Source organism: Neodiprion fabricii, chromosome 4, assembly GCF_021155785.1.
Source record: "Neodiprion fabricii isolate iyNeoFabr1 chromosome 4, iyNeoFabr1.1, whole genome shotgun sequence".
Taxonomy (NCBI): Eukaryota; Metazoa; Arthropoda; class Insecta; order Hymenoptera; family Diprionidae; genus Neodiprion; species Neodiprion fabricii.
Genome location: NC_060242.1, coordinates 21,289,556 through 21,308,848, shown reverse-complemented (window position 1 = coordinate 21,308,848; position 19,293 = coordinate 21,289,556). Strand labels below are relative to the sequence as shown.

The following is a 19,293-nucleotide window of genomic DNA, read 5'->3' as shown; positions in this document are numbered from 1 at the left end:
ATTAAACTTGTATGCATAAAAGGCGGATAAAAAATAATCGTGACGTATCGCAGAATCTGGCAGTGAATTTTTTTTTCATCCGAATACTAGTATTTGTTATTTATATTTGGCAGCGATGCATAACAAGTGATCAATTTCAGTAATGTTATGTCCCTTATTTCACAGTTTCAATAATTTAATGAAAATCCGCATTAGAGAAAAAACAAAACAGATCACTACGGAAACCTGGGGATATCCTAATAAATTAAATAATTTTCATTAGATATATGTGTAATCAATATAATTAGTTATGTATGTATGTGAGTAGAAATAATAAATCTATATGAGTAATATTTTTTCCTTATTATCGTTGTTATTATTATTATTATATTTATATTTTCTTTTTCAAACTAACTTGTAAGGAAAAAAATTATTCTCATCAAATTTGAGCTATCCAATCAATTTCTTCAAATTCGTATGTACCAAAACATTACTTAATTTTAGAATGTCTCATTCATTCATCAGGTATTTATTATAGCATATTTGAATAAAATGAAAATTCTTCACATTTTTTAATCGATCACAGTTTACATGCAAAGTTTCGTTATTATAATATATTTTATTTTTGTCTTTATATTGCAAGAGAGTCGATTGTGTGATGTTTCTTTGAGATTTCTTTTTATGTTTTCATTTAAAATCTTTCTCCCAATCCTATTCGTTAATATATTCTTAATTTCATAAAATTGAGTTACTTTTGCTTTCTCCAATTCCGTCTGTGATTAATCGTTCATACCCATCATTAAAAAGACATACTGTATATGTATATATGCTAAGTATTCCGTTCAAACTTAACCAGCCATTGACAATGCGTACCCCGTAAAAAGATAATTATTATCCAGGAATTTCATGGCACAATTTTATATTTCTAAGCTGTAGATGACAAAATTTTTATGAGCATCTATTTATTATAAATTAACAGGTATATATCTTACTTTCTCTATCACAAATACAATGCAACAATTTGGAATAATTATGAAAAAAGGATGTATTAATATCAGAGGTAATGGTCCCAGACTGGTTATATTGAGCTGGAAGACTCCATAAACACAATACGATTACTCCCTTATCTATTTAAATAAATATTCAGAGAAATTTGTTCCCTCGGATTCACACAATGCACTAATTTATTTCATATACCTCTGACATATTTGTATATAATATATCTTTCATATATGTATACATATACACAGGGTTCGTACGCTTTTTGGAACCCGAAATTCCCTGACATTTCCAGGTGTTCCAGCCTGAAAATAGGATTTTTTTCAGTAACCTTCCAAGAAATATGTCGCTGATTAATGACAATTTTTTTTTTGTATATTAATACTAATACCTTCAATATTACCTAGTAATTAATTTACTGTCCGACTACTAATTTACAAACAACAGCCAGCGATTTTCAGTAAGACAAAAACGAAAGGAGGTTTGATATCAAGTAATGTACGTATGAGAACGAGTTTATTTCTTCAAGAAACTTAAAATTCCAGTCTTATATTCGAAATTCCCTGACTTTTCCCTGCTGTAAGAAACTCCCTGAATTTTCCCGGTTTTCCGGGTTTTCCCTGAGCATACGAACCCTGATACATATATGTACATATTTCTTCATTTATAGTCGCGATTAACGTACCTATACATATAACAAAAAGTAGTATATCACCACCGTGATTTGTCTTACATTCAATATACAACACATTCTTACAACCCTCACACAATAACATAACATTGCGGATGTTTAAAGTAATATCTTTGTGTATGAAAATTTATTCATTCTCATTCGTCCGACTGCATATTGCCATTGCTATTACAGCTGTATGCACTCATTTCGTTTTACAAAATGAATCAATAAAACGAAACGACGCGATGGCGTGTTGGAAACGCAAATAGACTGAAACAATATCCATTATATGATAGATTTTCAACTTTTCAATTGTTTCACTCTGTCTAGCTGCCCATCGGGTGTCGTTTAATTGGTTTAAAATTCGAGTGTCATATTATGATGATATCTGACTATGGAAAAACAATAATCGTTATTGAAAGTATATACAGTAAAAAATTAAATTGTCTACTACTAAGAATCATTTTCACAGAATTTACGCTCTCTGATCCGTCTTGCAGATAAAATAATATTAGTGACAAAATATTTATTACTTTCTTATTATTATCGTTATTATCGTATTTTTACAATCGATAAAAACATCTGCAGCCTTTGAACTCGTATCTTCACGACCTTATGTTATTTTTCAATCATTGGAGAGTAGAAATAGCAAATTTTTCTCAGCGTTCAAAATTTACGCTCAGTTAATAGATTTTCAGTCACGCAATGGCTATGATTATAAAAGTCTTCCGATTAGAATAGGTATTGTTAGATTCAGCTGTGAACTTATACAACTAGAATACGATTTTATTGTTTTTCTCCCCTCCTTTCTTTCTTCGTTTGATTTAGCTTCGTGCAGGTTTTATTAATTGTTTTTTTTTCTTTCTCTTTTTTTGGTAGACACATTTAGATATGACAATGGAAAACACTGATGCAAATGTATTTTTGGCTCTGAATTACTATGAACTGAAAAAAGACGTAGTTGATCTTTTACTTTATGAAAGTTCTGACGGTTACTAGCAGTTGGATAAATACTTTTATCTGCACACAGATTGAACGCTAGTTCATGTAGTAATTTATTTCTATACAACTTGTTATAAATTCTCTTGATATTAAGTCGAAAAACTTAAAATATTTATTCGACAGCTCTGTAACCGCGTGATTTATTTTATCCAACTAAACGCTTCGCACAGTACAAAGTTGCATCATTCGGCACACACTGCTAGATGTATCGCTTAGTAGAAACGTTTCCTACTATTTTCTTGATGCTTCTGGTAATACATAATTCCCAGTACTAGCACTGCTATTAAAACAATTGCAGCTATGAGCATCAAGAAGAAAGTTTTGACACCATTCAGAGCTGATGGCTTAGGGTCATCCACATGTTCTGCAAAGAAAAAGAATAATATTATGAATCATGGTTGTCTCAGAAAAAAGCGTATGATCTTCCAATTTATGAATAGTTTCGAAATATTTAGTATACGAATTTGAATGCATTTGAATTGAGCAAACTTTACTCTTACCTCTTGGAGATTCGAAATGCATTGCTGAAGGAAGAATTTGAGATCTGTCTTCTTCATCTTTAACCTGTGAGAAAATAAATGAGTGAAGATAATTGGGAGAAGAAAAAAATAGAAACGAAGGAGATTGAAACTGATTCAAAAAAATAAACCGAATCAAATCACTCACATCGTCAGGCAGGTCAAGCTCATAAAGTCTGACTGATATTATGTCATGATTATCGGAAAGATCACCAGTGGTCGCTGTAACTCCGAAGTAGTAACCTGTTGGAAGCTTTATGCCAGGAACAGAAAAGCAGTCCTTCCAAGCAGCCTTGTTTGAGAGATCAGTAGATACTGTTAGAAAAATAAAATAAAAATACATATTATAATGATGATAAATTGTTTGATTTTCAAGTTTTTCATAAAATCCTTTCATTTTTCCGAGTTTTCCGCACTTGTAATAATTCTCTATGAAATCCATGCATCTACATATTACCTGTTAAGGTATCCTTTTCATATCTTATAGCTATATGAGTGTCATGATCAAAATTTCTGAATTTAGCCTCGCAGCCTTCCAACTGCGTATGCGTTCCATCACGGTCATGGTCATAGTGCAAAGACCCGTTATTTATCATCGCTGAGATGTAGGGATGTTGATGCTGGAAAAAAGTAGTTCAAAAGCATCAGTACAGGTCGGTTTTCTTACTTGTCGTGACTATTGCATTCTTAACGCTGAAACTCAAAATTTTCCATACTTCCAGGATATGTATATAAATGGATTGATAATAATTCTAAGCTTATCTTAGAATGGTATGAGCCTCTTTCAATTACATTCAAAATTATACACATTCTATGATCATTCACTTACATTGTGTGGACCATTATGGTTGCTGTAAGTGTCCAAAATTATGGCAAGCCCGTGAAAAAAATCTTTGTTACCAAAAACTGGGCCACCTTCCATTCTGTCTTTGGCGTACCAGATAGCAAGTCCGTCACCAAATAATTCCTTCCCTTTTCCATGAACTTTGAATTGTACTTGGAGTTCCCAATTCCTGACATAGCATGGCTGTAAAATATCGTTCACTGATGTGAGTTTTTCAAGTTTAGCAAATTTCGACGATACGATTTTTGTCGTTGTAGAGATATCCACTTGTATGCATTAGACTCAATTCTTACCACTGAATTCCATAGTGATCCTTGGGTGCTTTGGGCATCTGGTGTCAGGCGGATATAATTATTTGTCACTATTGTGACACCACCAAAATCCCAATAAGGTATCGTCATTCCCGTAGCTATGTAAAATGGATAAAAAAAAAGAATACAATCATATGCAAAAAACGAATACATCAACAATATAGCTTTAGTTTCAAAATAAGCGAGTCATCTTTTCCTGCTAGTTTTACCTTGATAATTGAAGAACCATATTAATAGGTGAATTTTGGCCAAATCTTCAGACTACAATTATCCAAGGTGTAAATATAAATCTTAAATTTAATTTGGCCCGAAATGTAAACAAAAATCTCTATTGTCTAACATAACCTGTACGTTTGACAGTGCAGTGAAACTTCCTGGAAATGGTTTTAAAGATTTCTGCGAAAATATTATCAAGCATGCAGCCGTACGGTTTCGAAATGTTTTATTCTATTGACGCGTATGAAAATCGGCAAATTAGCATATGACATGTGCAGCCGGGGAGTTGGTCGTATACGCAAAACCGTGCATAGTAATGATATTATAATACATACGCAGTTAAATGTACAAAACGTATGCACTCACATACCAGCATATGTACTAAATACGGAAATACTATGTACCTTGATACGGCTGGATTAAGGAATGTTCTCGCTTCAGGTAATCTCTCGTGTTCCATTCTCCCCTGGACGTTTCGAACAGTAATAATCCTGTGATAAACATGTAGCACCACGGAAAAGTCATGATCATTGAACAGTTGCTTGAAGGCCGGATTGGAATTTCAATAATCTTCCACTGATATTTACTAAATGATAGAAAAAATATACAAGTCTTAAATCTTTCTGCAATCACACAACGTTGACTGAAGAATATAAAGACATTTGCCTTAATGGGCTTTGGTGTGACAACCGAAAATCGTTGTGCGCTTGCGCCCCTTGAGATGTTCCAACGACAGTAAGTTGAGAACTTATTGCAGAACAGAGAGTTTTTTTTGTATTTTTTGAGAAAAAGCAAATGAAAGACAGAAAATTTCGAGAACCAGTCGATTTTTTCCTTCTTTCTTTTTCCTTTTTTTTTATTGAACCCACCTTTTTTGTAGTGAGGGTAACCCAGAAGAGAACAAGTAATTGAAACAATAAAATTCCAAGAGTGCCAACCTTATCGGCAGAGTTATCAGTCATCTCGTACCGTCTATTTCCTATGCTCTAAGGTCTCCTATCCATTGTCCTTCTAGTTGGCTATCTTCCATAAGCAGAATTTCCGTGACATAATCGTTATCCACTGACTATGGAGTTAAGCATGATGGTTAATTTTTGCGCAATTTTCAGGGACAAAACGTGAAGGTCTGTTTTAAAAAGAAACAAAGAAAGCTTAGAATTAAAGATGGCCGGAATCTACTAACAGCAGTGTGACGTTTTCGAAGAGGCGTGTTGCGATCAGCAATTTATTAACGAATTTCACGAAGATATTCGTTATTCGATTGCACCGACAAAAAGTCTAGAGATCAATTGTAACGGTCAAACGGTTGTCAGTTGATGTAGCTCTGTAATAATTACGTAAAACGAGTTTGAAATGGCGCCGACTAAGGTGATACTTCTTTCCTGCGGCAGTTATAATCCTCCGACGAATATGCATCTAAGAATGTTCGGTTAGTTGACGTAAAGTAAAAACATTTTTTCCGTCACGTTTCATTTTCACCGTCTCATCATTGTCACCGGCGATCGATAGTTTCCCCGAACCTAATCCCGATCCAAACGCTCAACGCATGTCAAAATCAACAAACTTCGACTCTTCTCATCCTCTAATTCTTGTCTTTGTTTATAAGTCGTGAAAAATCTTTACAATTGAAAATTTTTTCAATTCCCAACATTGTAACATCCACATTTAATGATTTTGTAAACGTCAATTTGTAATATCTTCAGCAAAGAAATGAAACAGGAATGACTTGCTATCCATAAATCAACAACTCTGTCAGAATTTACTCTGTTGCAGAATATCGCTTCACTAATTCTGTGTCCAAGTATTTTCTGTCCACTTCCAAGCTGTCATATCAATATCTTGGAGAAAAAACATGGAACAATAATTAATAAGTGATGTAAAAAGAAATACACAACACATATTCATTTCTTACAAACAGAAATTGCTCGCGATCATCTTCACAAAATGGGATCTCACGTTGTAATTGGTGGTGTGATATCGCCAGTGCACGACGGTTATGGTAAGAAAGAATTGACGAGTGCAACTCACAGATGCGCGATGTTGAGGCTGGCACTGCACAATAATGATTGGATTAGACTAAGCGATTGGGAGACGAAGCGGGAAGGATGGACAAAAACACGGCTCACCATACAGCACCATCAGAACCTCTTGAATTCTTGGCTGTTTGACACACACGATATTAAGCATCACTCAGAGATCGAGGACATGGACTGGATACCGGCAAATGTAAGAAAAGATGCAAATGCAGAGCAGAATCCCATCCAAGTGAAATTGTTGTGCGGTGCCGACCTTCTCGAGAGCTTTGGTACTCCTGGTCTATGGGCAGAAGAAGATGTAAGTATCGAAGTTATCTCAAAATGTTTTCACAGATGTATCACATGAGATGAGACTGTTTACAAAAATATTTCTGATTTCTCTGCATATTTTTCATCAAGTTTGATAATGGCTCAAGCAATCAAACTCTTATACTATTTTTTCACTTTGTTATTATTCCTCAGATCGATGCCATAGTTGGACAGCATGGTCTAGTCGTTGTGACCAGGGAAGGTTCAAACCCAAATCGGTTTATATATGATTCGGATGTCCTTACCAAATACATGGTGAGTTGAGCATAATGGATGTCGTTTTATTTATAATTCCTGAGAACTGGTCTTCCTCATTCTAACAAATTTTAGCACTCTAATTTTTATTCAGCACAACATCATCATTGTCACCGAATGGATAACCAACGAAATTAGTTCCACTAAAATTCGGAGAGCATTAAGACGCGGAGAAAGCGCCAAGTACCTTCTTCATGATTCGGTCCTCGACTACATATACAAACATGGAATATACGATGCTAAACGATCCTCAGCAATGTGAGTTTTTATGCCATTAGGATTCAAATGAATTTACCGTTACTATAGATTCGTCGACAGTGGAGATTTGTCTATTGTCTTGTCTACTGTCTGTTCGCTTTTTGGGTGGACGAGAACTACGAAGTACTTAGAAAATTCATTATCAAATTATGATCATGAAATTACAATTTTGTTTGGCTGATAGTTTAAATTTTTTGCCATCTCTAAATTGGTCGTATATTTTACTTAATGTTTTTCTGATTGCCCAGTCAGACGATTGCAATATGTGTATAGACAATCTCTCAAGACATCTGTTAACGTCGGTATCAGATCCACGCAGATCTTAGACAATTTAGTACAGATTTTTATTATCATTTGTAGTTAATATGTAAATATGGCCAGGGACTTATGTTGTTTTCTATTTTGTTCAAATGTTTTACGTTCAGAATTTTTATATTTGTTCCGTGTATGAAGTTCATCTGTTGTAAGGGATCAGTTAGCTCATTTTTTTACATTAATCTATGCTTAAGGCGAAAAAGCTAATTGTAAAAAGTAAATGAGAATATAAGCAAGGATTTAGCTTGTTACTCAACAAAACGTTTACTGTTATTTTAGCATTTTGCCAAAAACAGTTTTTCTAATTGATTTTGATGTGCAAATACCTGGTCCAGTGTTGTTGCTGTTTTTTTTCCACATGTAATTACAAGATGTATAGGGAAATTATAATTTAACACTTAAATTAATTTTACGTTCATGTTTGTTATACACATACACGTATATATTGTTTATTTCTAAAAAGAAAAAAAAATAGTACTTTACACGATATGCAATATGCAATGCAAAAAAGCACAATAAAAAATACACAGAGTTGCTATATATTTTTACACGAAACCTTGGTTTTTTCTTTCCGTTATTTCATAGTTGTATTACATTTACATTAATGATTGACAAAGCAGATGAAAAAGGAAATGAAAATGACAGTTGCAAATGAATTTACCTTTGATCAGCTTTGTGAAGAAATCGTTAAAATTTCATCATCATCGAAATTATTCTAAACATATGTCCCAAGATTATCGTTCTCCAGAAAATGTAAAGTTTATTCTGACTAGTGGCAGAATCGTTATTTCAACTAGAAACTAATATAACCTGGTAAACAGTTTACAGGAAAATTGTGTTTTCTTTCACGCTGCCAAATATCATCGGACACAAAAGTAAGTTGGGACAATCTCCAAATAATATCGGAAGTAATTATTTGCACATAGATAAAAAGTATGAGAATACATTTTTAACACCGTCGCCGAGCGATATTACAATGGAAACACCGAGTCCCGTGGAAATCATATCGATCGATATTCCCGACTCTATAATGAAGAAGAATTTTTTGAACAATTCAAACTTTGCAAATAATACCAATTGCAAGTTACCAATCGGTAAGACAGAAGATGATAACGATTCGGTACGCGACAAGTTCATCAGCGTTATGTCAGAAAACGGTAATAACAAGCTGTTGAACAGTATGAAAAGCGTTTACCCTGGACAGGCGAAGCAGATCATTGCGACAGAGACCGGGGAATCTCATATTCTCGATGAGGTAGGTTCATGCATCTACTCCGACCGAAGTAATCCCTTATTAACTGTAAAAAATGATCACAGTAACATCAGCTTAACAAATAACGCCATTGTAGTAGATAACGGTCACAATTCATCCGTAAACACAAATCGCGACTCGGATAATTTAAATGCACTTATCGAAGATGAGAATGATTTTTTAGAATTAAGTTATAAGAAATTGAACAACGCTGAAATCAGCCTACGTACAGCAACAGCAGCAGCTGCAGCAAAGAACCGGGACAATTTGAATGTAAAACTAGATATTGCTGAAACCAAGGTGGAAAAAACCTTTGGTAAGGAACGCTACGAACGAGCCGCGAATGACGGTGCAAAAAGCAGGGATTCGACAGCAGAAGGAGCGCCTCTTATGGAAGAAGAGAACGGTGAATGCGCGGTGAACAAAGAGACGTTGGAAATAGACGGAAAGTACCTCAAGTCTTTGGTGAACTCGCGCAAGAGTCCGAAGAGGTGTAAAGACAGGGTAGAAAAGAGCGTCGTACGAAAGGAGAAATCCTTGCCGGTTTTGCCGGGGGAGATAAAAGCGTCGAAAACTAAGGAGGACTGCTGCACGCAGTGCGATGAGATCGACAGCGTAAATTCAGCCTCGCAGACGGACCTGAATTTCACCGCCGACGACAAGAGCGTCAAGCTTTTCGAACGGGCGCTTCAGTCACAATTCGGAGTCCAGGGGAGTTTGGATTCCGTGAAATTCACCCTCCCGCAGGAGAGGAGCTCGAAAATGGGCCTCGAGACCGGTTCAAAGAAGTCGAAAAGCTACGAGTCGATAAAGTGCAGCGACAGTTCAAAGTCCGTGTCGTACAAGAGCTTCGAGATCTCTTACAGCGACACTCTTAAGCCGAAATCTGACAGCACGTCGCAGCTCATGACGACGGCGAATTTCTGCACCGAGTGCTGCTATGCGGCTGCCGAGGTCAGTTTGAACCAGGAGACCTTTTACACCGTACAGTCGAACCGCAGCACGTGCTCGGTGGACGACGATTCCACAGAGTGCGACATATGCAGCACTTGCAACCTCGACTCGAACGATATTATCGACCCAAAATCGGTCCAGGGTATCGGCGACAAGTGCGACTTGTGCGAAATCTGCAGCGACATCAACGCCGACTTCGAAGGCGATCTTATAATGCCCTACGCCGACTCCGAGTTGACGCTCGTGGAAGAAAGTGGAGCGATCGAGGAATTTGAGGAGGAAACGAGGAGGGAGATTCGGCCGGACGAAAGCGGGGATGATTTCGACGAGGAAATGAATCGTAGGAATGAGGAGGTGGACAACGATGATTTTGAAATCGAGAACTGCGGTTTGGACAATAGCGTCAAGAGTCTGGTGAGAGACTCGTCTAGGTTGAGTTTATTACAGCTAACGAAGAACAGCGTTAACGACAATTGCGAAGAATCGGGGAACGGGATCGAGGAGGAGGAGGAGGAGACGGAGGCGATAGGATCGTCGAACGAGAACGTTAATATTTACTCTGCCAAATTATCGCTGCCAAAGTATTACTTGCCCATCGGTTCGAGGCGCGATGTCGGGAAGCGAATCGTCAGGAAAGGATCATTCGTGATAAGCGATTCGAGCTGCAAGTTCTTTCAGGACAAACGGCGGTATTCCTCGGTCGATAACTTGCAGCACTCGAAACAGATCATAAAACTTCCGGAAAGGGGATTTCAGCGGTTCAAAGGTAACAAGCTCATCGCGTCGGCTGACAACATACAGTCGAATCGAACTATCGAGCGATCCGCTAAACTGAAAAAGCTCCAAAAGTCCGTCAACGATATCGACTCGCTTACGGAGAATTTTATCAATTCTTCCAACGAAAATTTCACACTGTCAGAGAACGATCTCACACCCGACAGCGCCAATTTACGTGCCAACATTAAGATAAGGGACAGCGACATGGTGAAAATGATATTGACTAAACACGGAATTAAAATAATCAGCGAGAAGGAAACAGCCCTGTAGTTGATAGTTTTCCGACGAAACCGTACACTTTTATTTTCACGAAAAACCGATTGAAACAAAAAATCGATAGAAAATCTACGTCGTCGAGATTCAAGAGATAACAAGATAAGAAAAAGAAATCCAGAATAATTCAGCGTAGAAATTTATACGATAAAAAAGTAAAAAAGTAAAAAAATAAAAAAAAAAAACGATACGAAACTTAGCGAAAGAGAATCGTCTCTCACTTCACGCCCTAACACACCTTTGATACACCTTCATTGTTTCAAAATTAATGTTTCTGTCTCATGCATGTATGTGAATTAAGTACACGTACAATTACAATATTGTGTTGTATGGTAACAGGCATAACTATCGTTCCCGTCATTAAATTGACGTACATTTAAGCTACGTTCACTTTAATGGCCCTCATCGATGTCAGTATAGTTGTTTGTAAAAACGTTTAAAGAATTATTAGTGTTTCTCTGCATATACAGGTATGTGGTTGAATCGCTGCAGAGACAATTACTGAGTAGTTAAAGCGCGCGACAATTTATTTCGTTCTTCTGATTGTGCAAAAAATAGTAAATCATATGTTTTTCCATATATTTTTGTTTATCGAGAAAAGTCGAGAGGAATCTGTGTAGCTTGTCACTGCTAGTTAGTTGTTACGAATTCATGATCAACGCGGCGTTGCTTGAATCTATGATCGTTGAGATTCGTTGTATATTTTGTTTTTGTCTCACAAGTTTAACGGATTTCATTGTAGAATTTAACCTGACGTTTTTACGACGTTTGGAAATCTCGATTATTACAACCCTGTGGTTAAAAGACAATCCTATTTAAATATATTATATTATAAATACCTGAAATATAGATATAAAAATTGATTTTGTTACATAAATCGCGGATATTCAATTATATAGAATATTTGTTACGTCGATTGACCGTAAATACGTTATATTATATACTACACAAGATCTTGATATTAAAAGTAAACTCCCAGGATGGAGTAAAATATTTAAACGAAGAACAAAAATTTTCAACGTTAGCGTATAACGTTATACGTTTATACCTATATGTATATATTAAATTGAATGTTGAATTGAATGAGTATTATAGTGCTTAAATGGTACGGTAAACATACAATACACGTTATATGGACATTGTATACTCATATACATGTATGTATCGAATCGTCATATAGTGCATGGTATGTGTTTTTGTTTGAAAATTTTTTGTTCCACAATCATTTGTTTTGTTCTTTTTTCCCATTACTCCAAAAAATTGCTTCGACATTTTGTCATAGGCATAGGTATAATATTTATCTAGATATCGAATGCTTTTAGTACAGCAGCATTGTGGAGACTCGAAGCCAAATAGTATTCATCAGTTCTTCCTATGCAAGTTAATATTACATGTTACCTGTACAGTATTACCAGTTATATTTATAGCTTGCAACCATTCGTGTGATGATTCGAACTACTATGATTAATAATTACACTGGCAAAAAATGAGAGCAAAATTCACAAGTGGTTGCAAATTAAATAAATATTTGCTCAAATACACATATATACATAGTTATACGCTTCATAGTTGCTAACATTCTAATAGAATGTCAACAATTACTACTCTACCTATTACACATATACTTGCTTTTTCTACTCCCTTTTATATGTAAATGTTGATCGTAATAAAAACTTTCCTGTTTTCTATTTGTCCTTGTTTTTTTATTTTTTTATTATTATTTTTATTTTCATTTTTTATTTTTCCAATCGAATAAATCATGTTTACCTATAATTTCAAGCCTACACAACTTCTTCGATGCAAATATATCCACGTCTATGTATATTATTATTTTCATGACTGTTTTATAATAGTTTCCTCTCAACACATTTCTGTCAGTTTGAACAAAAATACGGAATTGAGTAAAGTAAACAATGATTCGTTTCAGTGTTTGATTGTACAATATGTATATATTTATATGCATTAAACACATGATCCGTGTGCGTGTGCGTGTATGTATGTAGTTTTGCAAAGAAGAAGTTTGTGTGTAGTCTGGATCTGACGCGGCATGTTAAATGTGTTTTCCAGGGAACGGCAAAACCTGCATGCCTTCTGTAAGACAACTAGTTGACCATCTTGTCGCTGCTCGCTCCATACCCATCCGATGCGGCCCTTGTCTTACCATTAACAATTATACGAATAATAATAATAATAATAATAATAATAACAATAACAATAATAACGATAATACCGAAGCCAATAACAAACGTTCTGTAAACAAAGATTGTGCATTCAACCATAATGACAGAGATAACGAAAAAGATCGTGCAGGCATTAAGCCGGTTATAAATGATCCAATGATAGTAAACACGTTTGATATTGGAAAGAATTTTAACTTATTGCAGGACAATATTAAATGATCCAGCAGCTCACGGAAATATAACAAAGATTAATTAAATATTATTATCTACGTAGCATTATATGTATACATATGTATTATTTATATTTACACAAGGCTGTGGATGTATTAATTTACAGTCGCTGCTTCGCATTAAGTTATTCAAATTGTAAGAAGTGGATTGAAAACCAGAGTTGAAACGGAAAAAAAAATCTAATTTTTACCTGACAATATTTTCAATCTCCCCTTTGAATGTTACAATAGAATTCTTAATTATCGGTGCTTGTGTCGTTTAATATGATTTCCCTTCTGTGATACTTGTTTGCTTTATAAAAGGGATATTAATAACGAATTCCCTGTAATTATTATTAATTACGTGTATATTTTTCTTGCATTCCGATAAAAAGTTAACCCGATCAATTATTTCACAGGTTAGCGATATATACAATTAGATATATGTATGTGTAGAAATACTGCTTTTAGTCGTGTTGATTATTTTTTGTTCATCAAGCAAACAATTAATTATTAGGTATTGTTATATTTCACTTTTTTTTAAACATAGAATGACACTGCGCTGCAGGACTTCGCAAGTTAGTAGATATTATACTTTCAGTACTTTATATAATACCTATAATACATAGATATATATTTCGAATCTTATATACATTATACATTTGCTGCACGTGATAAGGATGAGAATTTTAGAGCAGTTAAGCTCGAGAATTTATAGTATATTTTTTACTATCGTTAAAATTTATTATTTCGATATTTCCTACCGAATGCAATCGAAAATGATGATCGGTGAACATTTACGCGAAAAAAAAAAGACGATACGATATATATATATATATATTTTTTTTTTTTATTATATGTGATCGATACGAACGAAAAGAGGAAGTATTTTGAAAGATATATGAAAACTGATGATCGATTAATGAATTATAAGGCGTGTTTACGATAATTCTATTCGAAATTGTTCCAAGTGTTAGTTTAACGATCGTTATCGCAGGTAATATTCAACTGCACAAATTAGGAATTCAACGAAAATTGATGAAATCAAAATTGAAATGAATTCTTTCACGCGACCTTTCTGGAACATAATTGAAACATTATTGTAATTTCCATAGAAAAAATGTATACTATATATGTTTGTCAAATATACATAACATATACATTAATCCTACGTAAGTGAAAAATAAGAGCGTCCAAAAGGCTGCAATTGTATGACTGTATAATTATTACATATACCTACGTATATCATGATTGGAAAATAAAATTGTTCGGAAAAAAAGAAAAAACTGCGTATATTTACAATCATTGACTTTATAACGCATAAAAATTAAAATAAAAACCCGGCAATTATCATTATTTATAAATAATTTATTTACAATATGTATAAAACATTCGATATTACAAAAGTTTTGTGTGCAGGAAATTTTGTATATTAGACGTTGTAAAACGTAAATCTTTTTTCATTTATCGCGCATGTTCAGGGTGGCGACAATTTTGCTCAAATAAAATTTCCTTACTTTTCCCGTCGAAAAATTCAGAATTCCTTGAGTTGTTCCCACGAAACTTGGATAATGTTGGGAAGCTTTTGTAACCAAAAACTTCCAAAATTATGCTCCTCGAATATATAAATTTGGATCTAACACACACATAGTATTGTATCGTTTCACACGAGTAATTAAAAATTGAACAATACCATGTTTGCAAATTAGCTTAACTGAATTTACGAAGCATAGCTGAAGTTTGAAAAGGATTTATAAAGAAAAAGTATATTTTTCTCTATGGTCCATCATTATTTCCTGACTTTTCCCGGCTTTCCCGGTCTGTCGCCACCCTGATTATCGGTTACCATCATTGGTATACAACCAATACATGGTGTAGAATTTTCTGCAACTGCGTTTTTCAAATTTTTAAAAATTTTTTTAGAAACATTTGTTTTAAATTCATAAATGTTCTTTAAGATTTCACGCTTTTTAGCTTTTCTTCTCTATTCTGAGTTGTCTCGTTGTTATTATCACTATTCATGAAATTATTAAGTACTATTTCTATTTCCTTTTTTTTTCTTGGTTGTTTTTTTTTTTTTTTTTTTGTTCAATTTACGATAATTGAGCGTTGTTCTTTCTTCACGCGTACGTTACTCTTATGCACAGTTACGTATAATTTATTTCACGTAGTTAAACGTTTATGTGTCAACACAGGTTATACGTATGTACCTATACGTATGTATACTAGAGTGGTCCTTATATCGGATCGAGATTCATCTTCTTTTCAGTGAAAAATAAAAAATCATAAATGGGATATTACATGAGAAATGTGTGCTATATTAATTCGTTTTATTCCGAGATGACAAATGATCAGATTAAATAAAAAAAATAACCTCGATATTTGCATGTCATTAACTGTGATATTATGTAGTGTTGACATGTGGGTTATTCCATTACAGTGCTGACTAAATGAATGCTGGTGTTTTGTTTCAAATTTTTTTTTCCCCAGATTATATCCAATTGACAAAAAGATTTTTTTTTACTTACGCTTAACTTTAAAATAAAATTCAGTACAAAATATAATAAATGAGCAGATCTTTGAATATCATGAAACTTCCCGCTGAAACAGGGGAATAAAAAAAAAATCTGGAAAACTCAAGGAATTTTATTCTGACCCCATATAAGGATCACCTTAATGTATACATTAAGTATATATACGCATATACATGTAGTTTAAAGTCGCATCAGGTGGTTTATAATTTGTATCGGTATTTTTGACACAGTTTTAGAGGATAGGTTACAATATTACGCATACATATGCTGCATATACAGATAAAAATAAATTGACACTTTAGCGATAAATTTTTCATACGTGCGACTACCTCCCACATATATGTGTATAACAAGTATATATATGTACCTTATGTATCTATATTTATTTCCCTTGTCTTGACTCTTGTTTCGTAAAATACTATAAAAAACATTGCGTACAAAATCAACAAAAATTCACTTCTAATTCTGTCTCGTTGAAAACTTTACCTAGTATTTTTACCTCTCCTATTTCTTTTTCATAATCGCATAACCAACGGAACGCCTAATGAAGATTATTCATAACTAGCCACGTCTAGAGAGAGAGGTAAATATTATATTATATTTGTTAAAAAAAAAAAAAAAAACGATACACCAATCGAATACTGCAATGGGAGTTACGAAGGGCAAAACCTCCGTGATATCACCCGCAGCCACAATTATATTGCGACGAATCGAGATTGAGCTAAACAGTGCAGATATATGTACGCATTTCCATTATATATATATATATATATATATATATGTTTATATATATATATATATGTATATTTCATAGCGTACGATCCGAACGAGTTTCCGAAACCGTTATCCCGCTGTCTTTGATCTAAGGGCAAGTATGCACAGAATCATCAGAGCCACGGTCCATAAGCCTATTATCAAAAATCCTACATAAACCTCGGACTCGTCTATCGAGTAACCTTTCTCAAGTATTGCTCGCATCGAGAGCGATGGTAACGTTGTTGGCAACGTACGGCTTACCCATTGCAAAAATACCGGCATACCCTCCATCGGCCAGATACATCCTGCAAAAATACTGAAATTAATGGATGAAAAAACGTAAAAGTAACAACGAGGATATGCGACAAATTATCGCTGAAATTCTGATGGTTGTTTTTCATTCTCTCTGTGATTTTTTTTTTTTTTTTTACAAACTACGAGTGCGTATGGAATTCGAATTTACTCAGTGTAATTGTATTAACCACATTTCAGAATTTCTCGAAGGAAAAAGGTTGTGTTCGAGACCTTGAAATATACTATAATGTATTATAAATTACATTTTTTATCATATTGAACCCGAAGAACAATTAAAAACTCATTCGGCACGACGTACGTCACGGTTGATCCAAATTGACGATCACAATTTTCGATCAAATATACATACGAGTATATATATATAATATAGCATTATTGTAGTATAACAATTTCTGTATGACTTAATACAGTCATAATCATCGTATAATACAAATTCCTAATACAAGTTATTATAGAGATAATCTAGGTTTGACGGTCGATTCGTATGTAGCAGTATAAAGACACAAAATAGAGCAACAAAAACTTACCAGACAGTAAAATTAGGGGGTAAAAACTACCAGTAGATACGTAATTTGCTACCGTATGAGTCGATACTACCACCGAGATGAAGAAACCTGCGTGGAAAATTTTGTATAATACAATTTCAATAAAACCATTGATTATTCGTTTGTGAAACGATTTATAACGAGGGGTGATTAGATTTATCGAGAATTTAAACGTACGTAACAAATATTTCTTTAGTACGTAACGAATAAGGATGCATAAGTTTAATTAATACAAGAGTCCAAGAATGAGAAGCGGAGACACCGATTTTGTATTCCTTATGGCTTTTTTTTATCCTTACCGTAACACATGCCGCAGAATCCTATCATCAAGACCAATGTAATTACAGCCAGTAAAGGTCCTCGGCATGGTAAATTGAATCCCAGAATTGCAACACATAGAACCAATGTTACTTGAATGCAAGTCAGGGCGAATTGCACCATGATGTGAGCTGCGAGAATTTGCTGTACGGTAACGCCTGCGCGAAAAAAGAGGGGGAAAAAAAACACCGATCATATAAAGTACATCGAAATAGATTTTTACTTTTACGACAGAAAATTAATCGCTCGTTTTATACTCTGGATGAAAAAAGGCGAGTGTATGGTAATAAATGATATACTACGAAAATCTATCCAGTGCAGAGAAGAAAAACAGTAAAATAACGACCAAGCGTATCATTTGTGTCAAGATGGTATAATTTCATTGTCTGCGTCTTTTCGCATCCCTAATCGACTAGAAGATATCTTTACATCTTATTTTTTTCATTTTTATATGCAGACGTATTCTTGACTGTGTTTCGAACATCTTTTTTTTTCTATGACGCAAGAAAGGAACAATAATTGCTCTTATTAAACACACTTTGTGATCGTTAAATTATAGCTCATACACATACGCTTTAAATGTTTATTCATAGGTATGTTGTCATTATTTTTGTTTATACACTTTCAGACTCTCTTATATTCGCCGTTCAATGTTTCAGCATTATATTCGGAGTCGTCGGACAAATCATGAAAGTATTGCGGAAAGTTGCGATTAAAATTGAACATGCCAGTCTAAAAAATAAAAATAATTTTCTTACCTGCTACCAATGTTCTATCCCACACGCCTTCAACACGATCCGAAATTATAATGGCGGAAGTCAACGATGTTGCCAAAAAGAATATCACCCTGAAACGTAATTATAATCCTATAAGATAATTCAATAATCTTTGTCAATTATTTTTTCGTTTAGCGATGCTTTTCGTTCTCCTATAAACATATCGAAGAGATTTAAAAAAATGTATCATTACAAAAAAAAAAAAAACCTAAGCTTGTGCAAAAATCGTTTCGTAATCGAAAATACATAGCAATAAATTTTGCAATTTTTTTTTCTCATCAATTTTGTCAGTTTTAAAATCAAAGCGACGGATTCGTTCGCTTGCTGGCGTGATGTAATAAAAAAAGAAATTGCGAAAATAAACGATTGCTAAAACCATTTGTAATCACACCGCATCGTGTCCAATGTGTGATATTTTTAATTATGCACCTACGCAATAATCCTTGTAATATTTTTGGATAACAAAACTAAGAAAAAAAAAGAGATGAATAAGGATAAACGGAAGGTTTGTAAATGCGTTGAGAATATCGCGAAGAATGCGCAACCGTCATTTAATTGAAAAATTTCATGGTTTGATGCAACAAATAAAAATCGAATGCTGCTACTTACGTGAGTAAAAATCCAGGTGCCATAAAATTTGAGTACTTCTGATTAACACTTCCGAATAACGGCTCCTCGAACTGTAAGAT

The 19,293-nt window shown here is 34.2% G+C and overlaps 3 protein-coding genes across 10 annotated transcripts in view; 1 reads left to right on the top strand and 2 right to left on the bottom strand.

Moving 5' to 3' along the window:
- Positions 1-532: 532 nt before the first annotated feature.
- LOC124181272 (vesicular integral-membrane protein VIP36) lies at positions 533-5,225 on the bottom strand. Its single transcript, XM_046567666.1, has 7 exons — positions 4,947-5,225; positions 4,309-4,424; positions 4,001-4,198; positions 3,629-3,791; positions 3,320-3,486; positions 3,154-3,217; positions 533-3,017 (listed from the first exon to the last, which is right to left on the bottom strand). Exons 1-7 carry the CDS (start codon positions 5,071-5,073, stop codon positions 2,866-2,868), a joined length of 987 nt encoding a protein of 328 aa, XP_046423622.1. The 5' UTR covers positions 5,074-5,225; the 3' UTR covers positions 533-2,865.
- A 417-nt stretch (positions 5,226-5,642) lies between these two features.
- On the top strand, positions 5,643-13,235 carry LOC124181271 (nicotinamide/nicotinic acid mononucleotide adenylyltransferase 3). Of its 3 annotated transcripts, none has more exons than XM_046567663.1 (6): positions 5,643-5,971; positions 6,461-6,876; positions 7,041-7,142; positions 7,237-7,400; positions 8,592-8,970; positions 13,039-13,214. In XM_046567663.1, exons 1-6 carry the CDS (start codon positions 5,896-5,898, stop codon positions 13,066-13,068), a joined length of 1,167 nt encoding a protein of 388 aa, XP_046423619.1. In that variant the 5' UTR covers positions 5,643-5,895; the 3' UTR covers positions 13,069-13,214. The 3 variants fall into 3 exon arrangements, with proteins under 3 accessions (XP_046423619.1, XP_046423620.1, XP_046423621.1); XM_046567664.1 differs by lacking the exon at positions 8,592-8,970 and adding an exon at positions 8,537-8,590 and having other exon boundaries at positions 5,651-5,971; positions 13,039-13,235; XM_046567665.1 differs by lacking the exon at positions 8,592-8,970 and having other exon boundaries at positions 5,653-5,971; positions 13,039-13,235.
- A 624-nt stretch (positions 13,236-13,859) lies between these two features.
- Positions 13,860-19,293, bottom strand: part of LOC124181266 (ABC transporter G family member 20-like) — a 37,875-nt gene continuing 32,441 nt past the window's right edge. For all 6 annotated transcript variants that reach the window (XM_046567647.1, XM_046567644.1, XM_046567646.1 and 3 more), the window contains exons 11-15: positions 19,214-19,284; positions 18,587-18,675; positions 17,810-17,986; positions 17,493-17,579; positions 13,860-16,955 (exon numbers count right to left, since the gene is read on the bottom strand). In XM_046567647.1, coding sequence (XP_046423603.1) covers positions 16,738-16,955; positions 17,493-17,579; positions 17,810-17,986; positions 18,587-18,675; positions 19,214-19,284 — 642 coding nt within the window. In that variant the 3' untranslated portion in view covers positions 13,860-16,737. The remainder of the gene's footprint in view (positions 16,956-17,492; positions 17,580-17,809; positions 17,987-18,586; positions 18,676-19,213; positions 19,285-19,293) is intronic.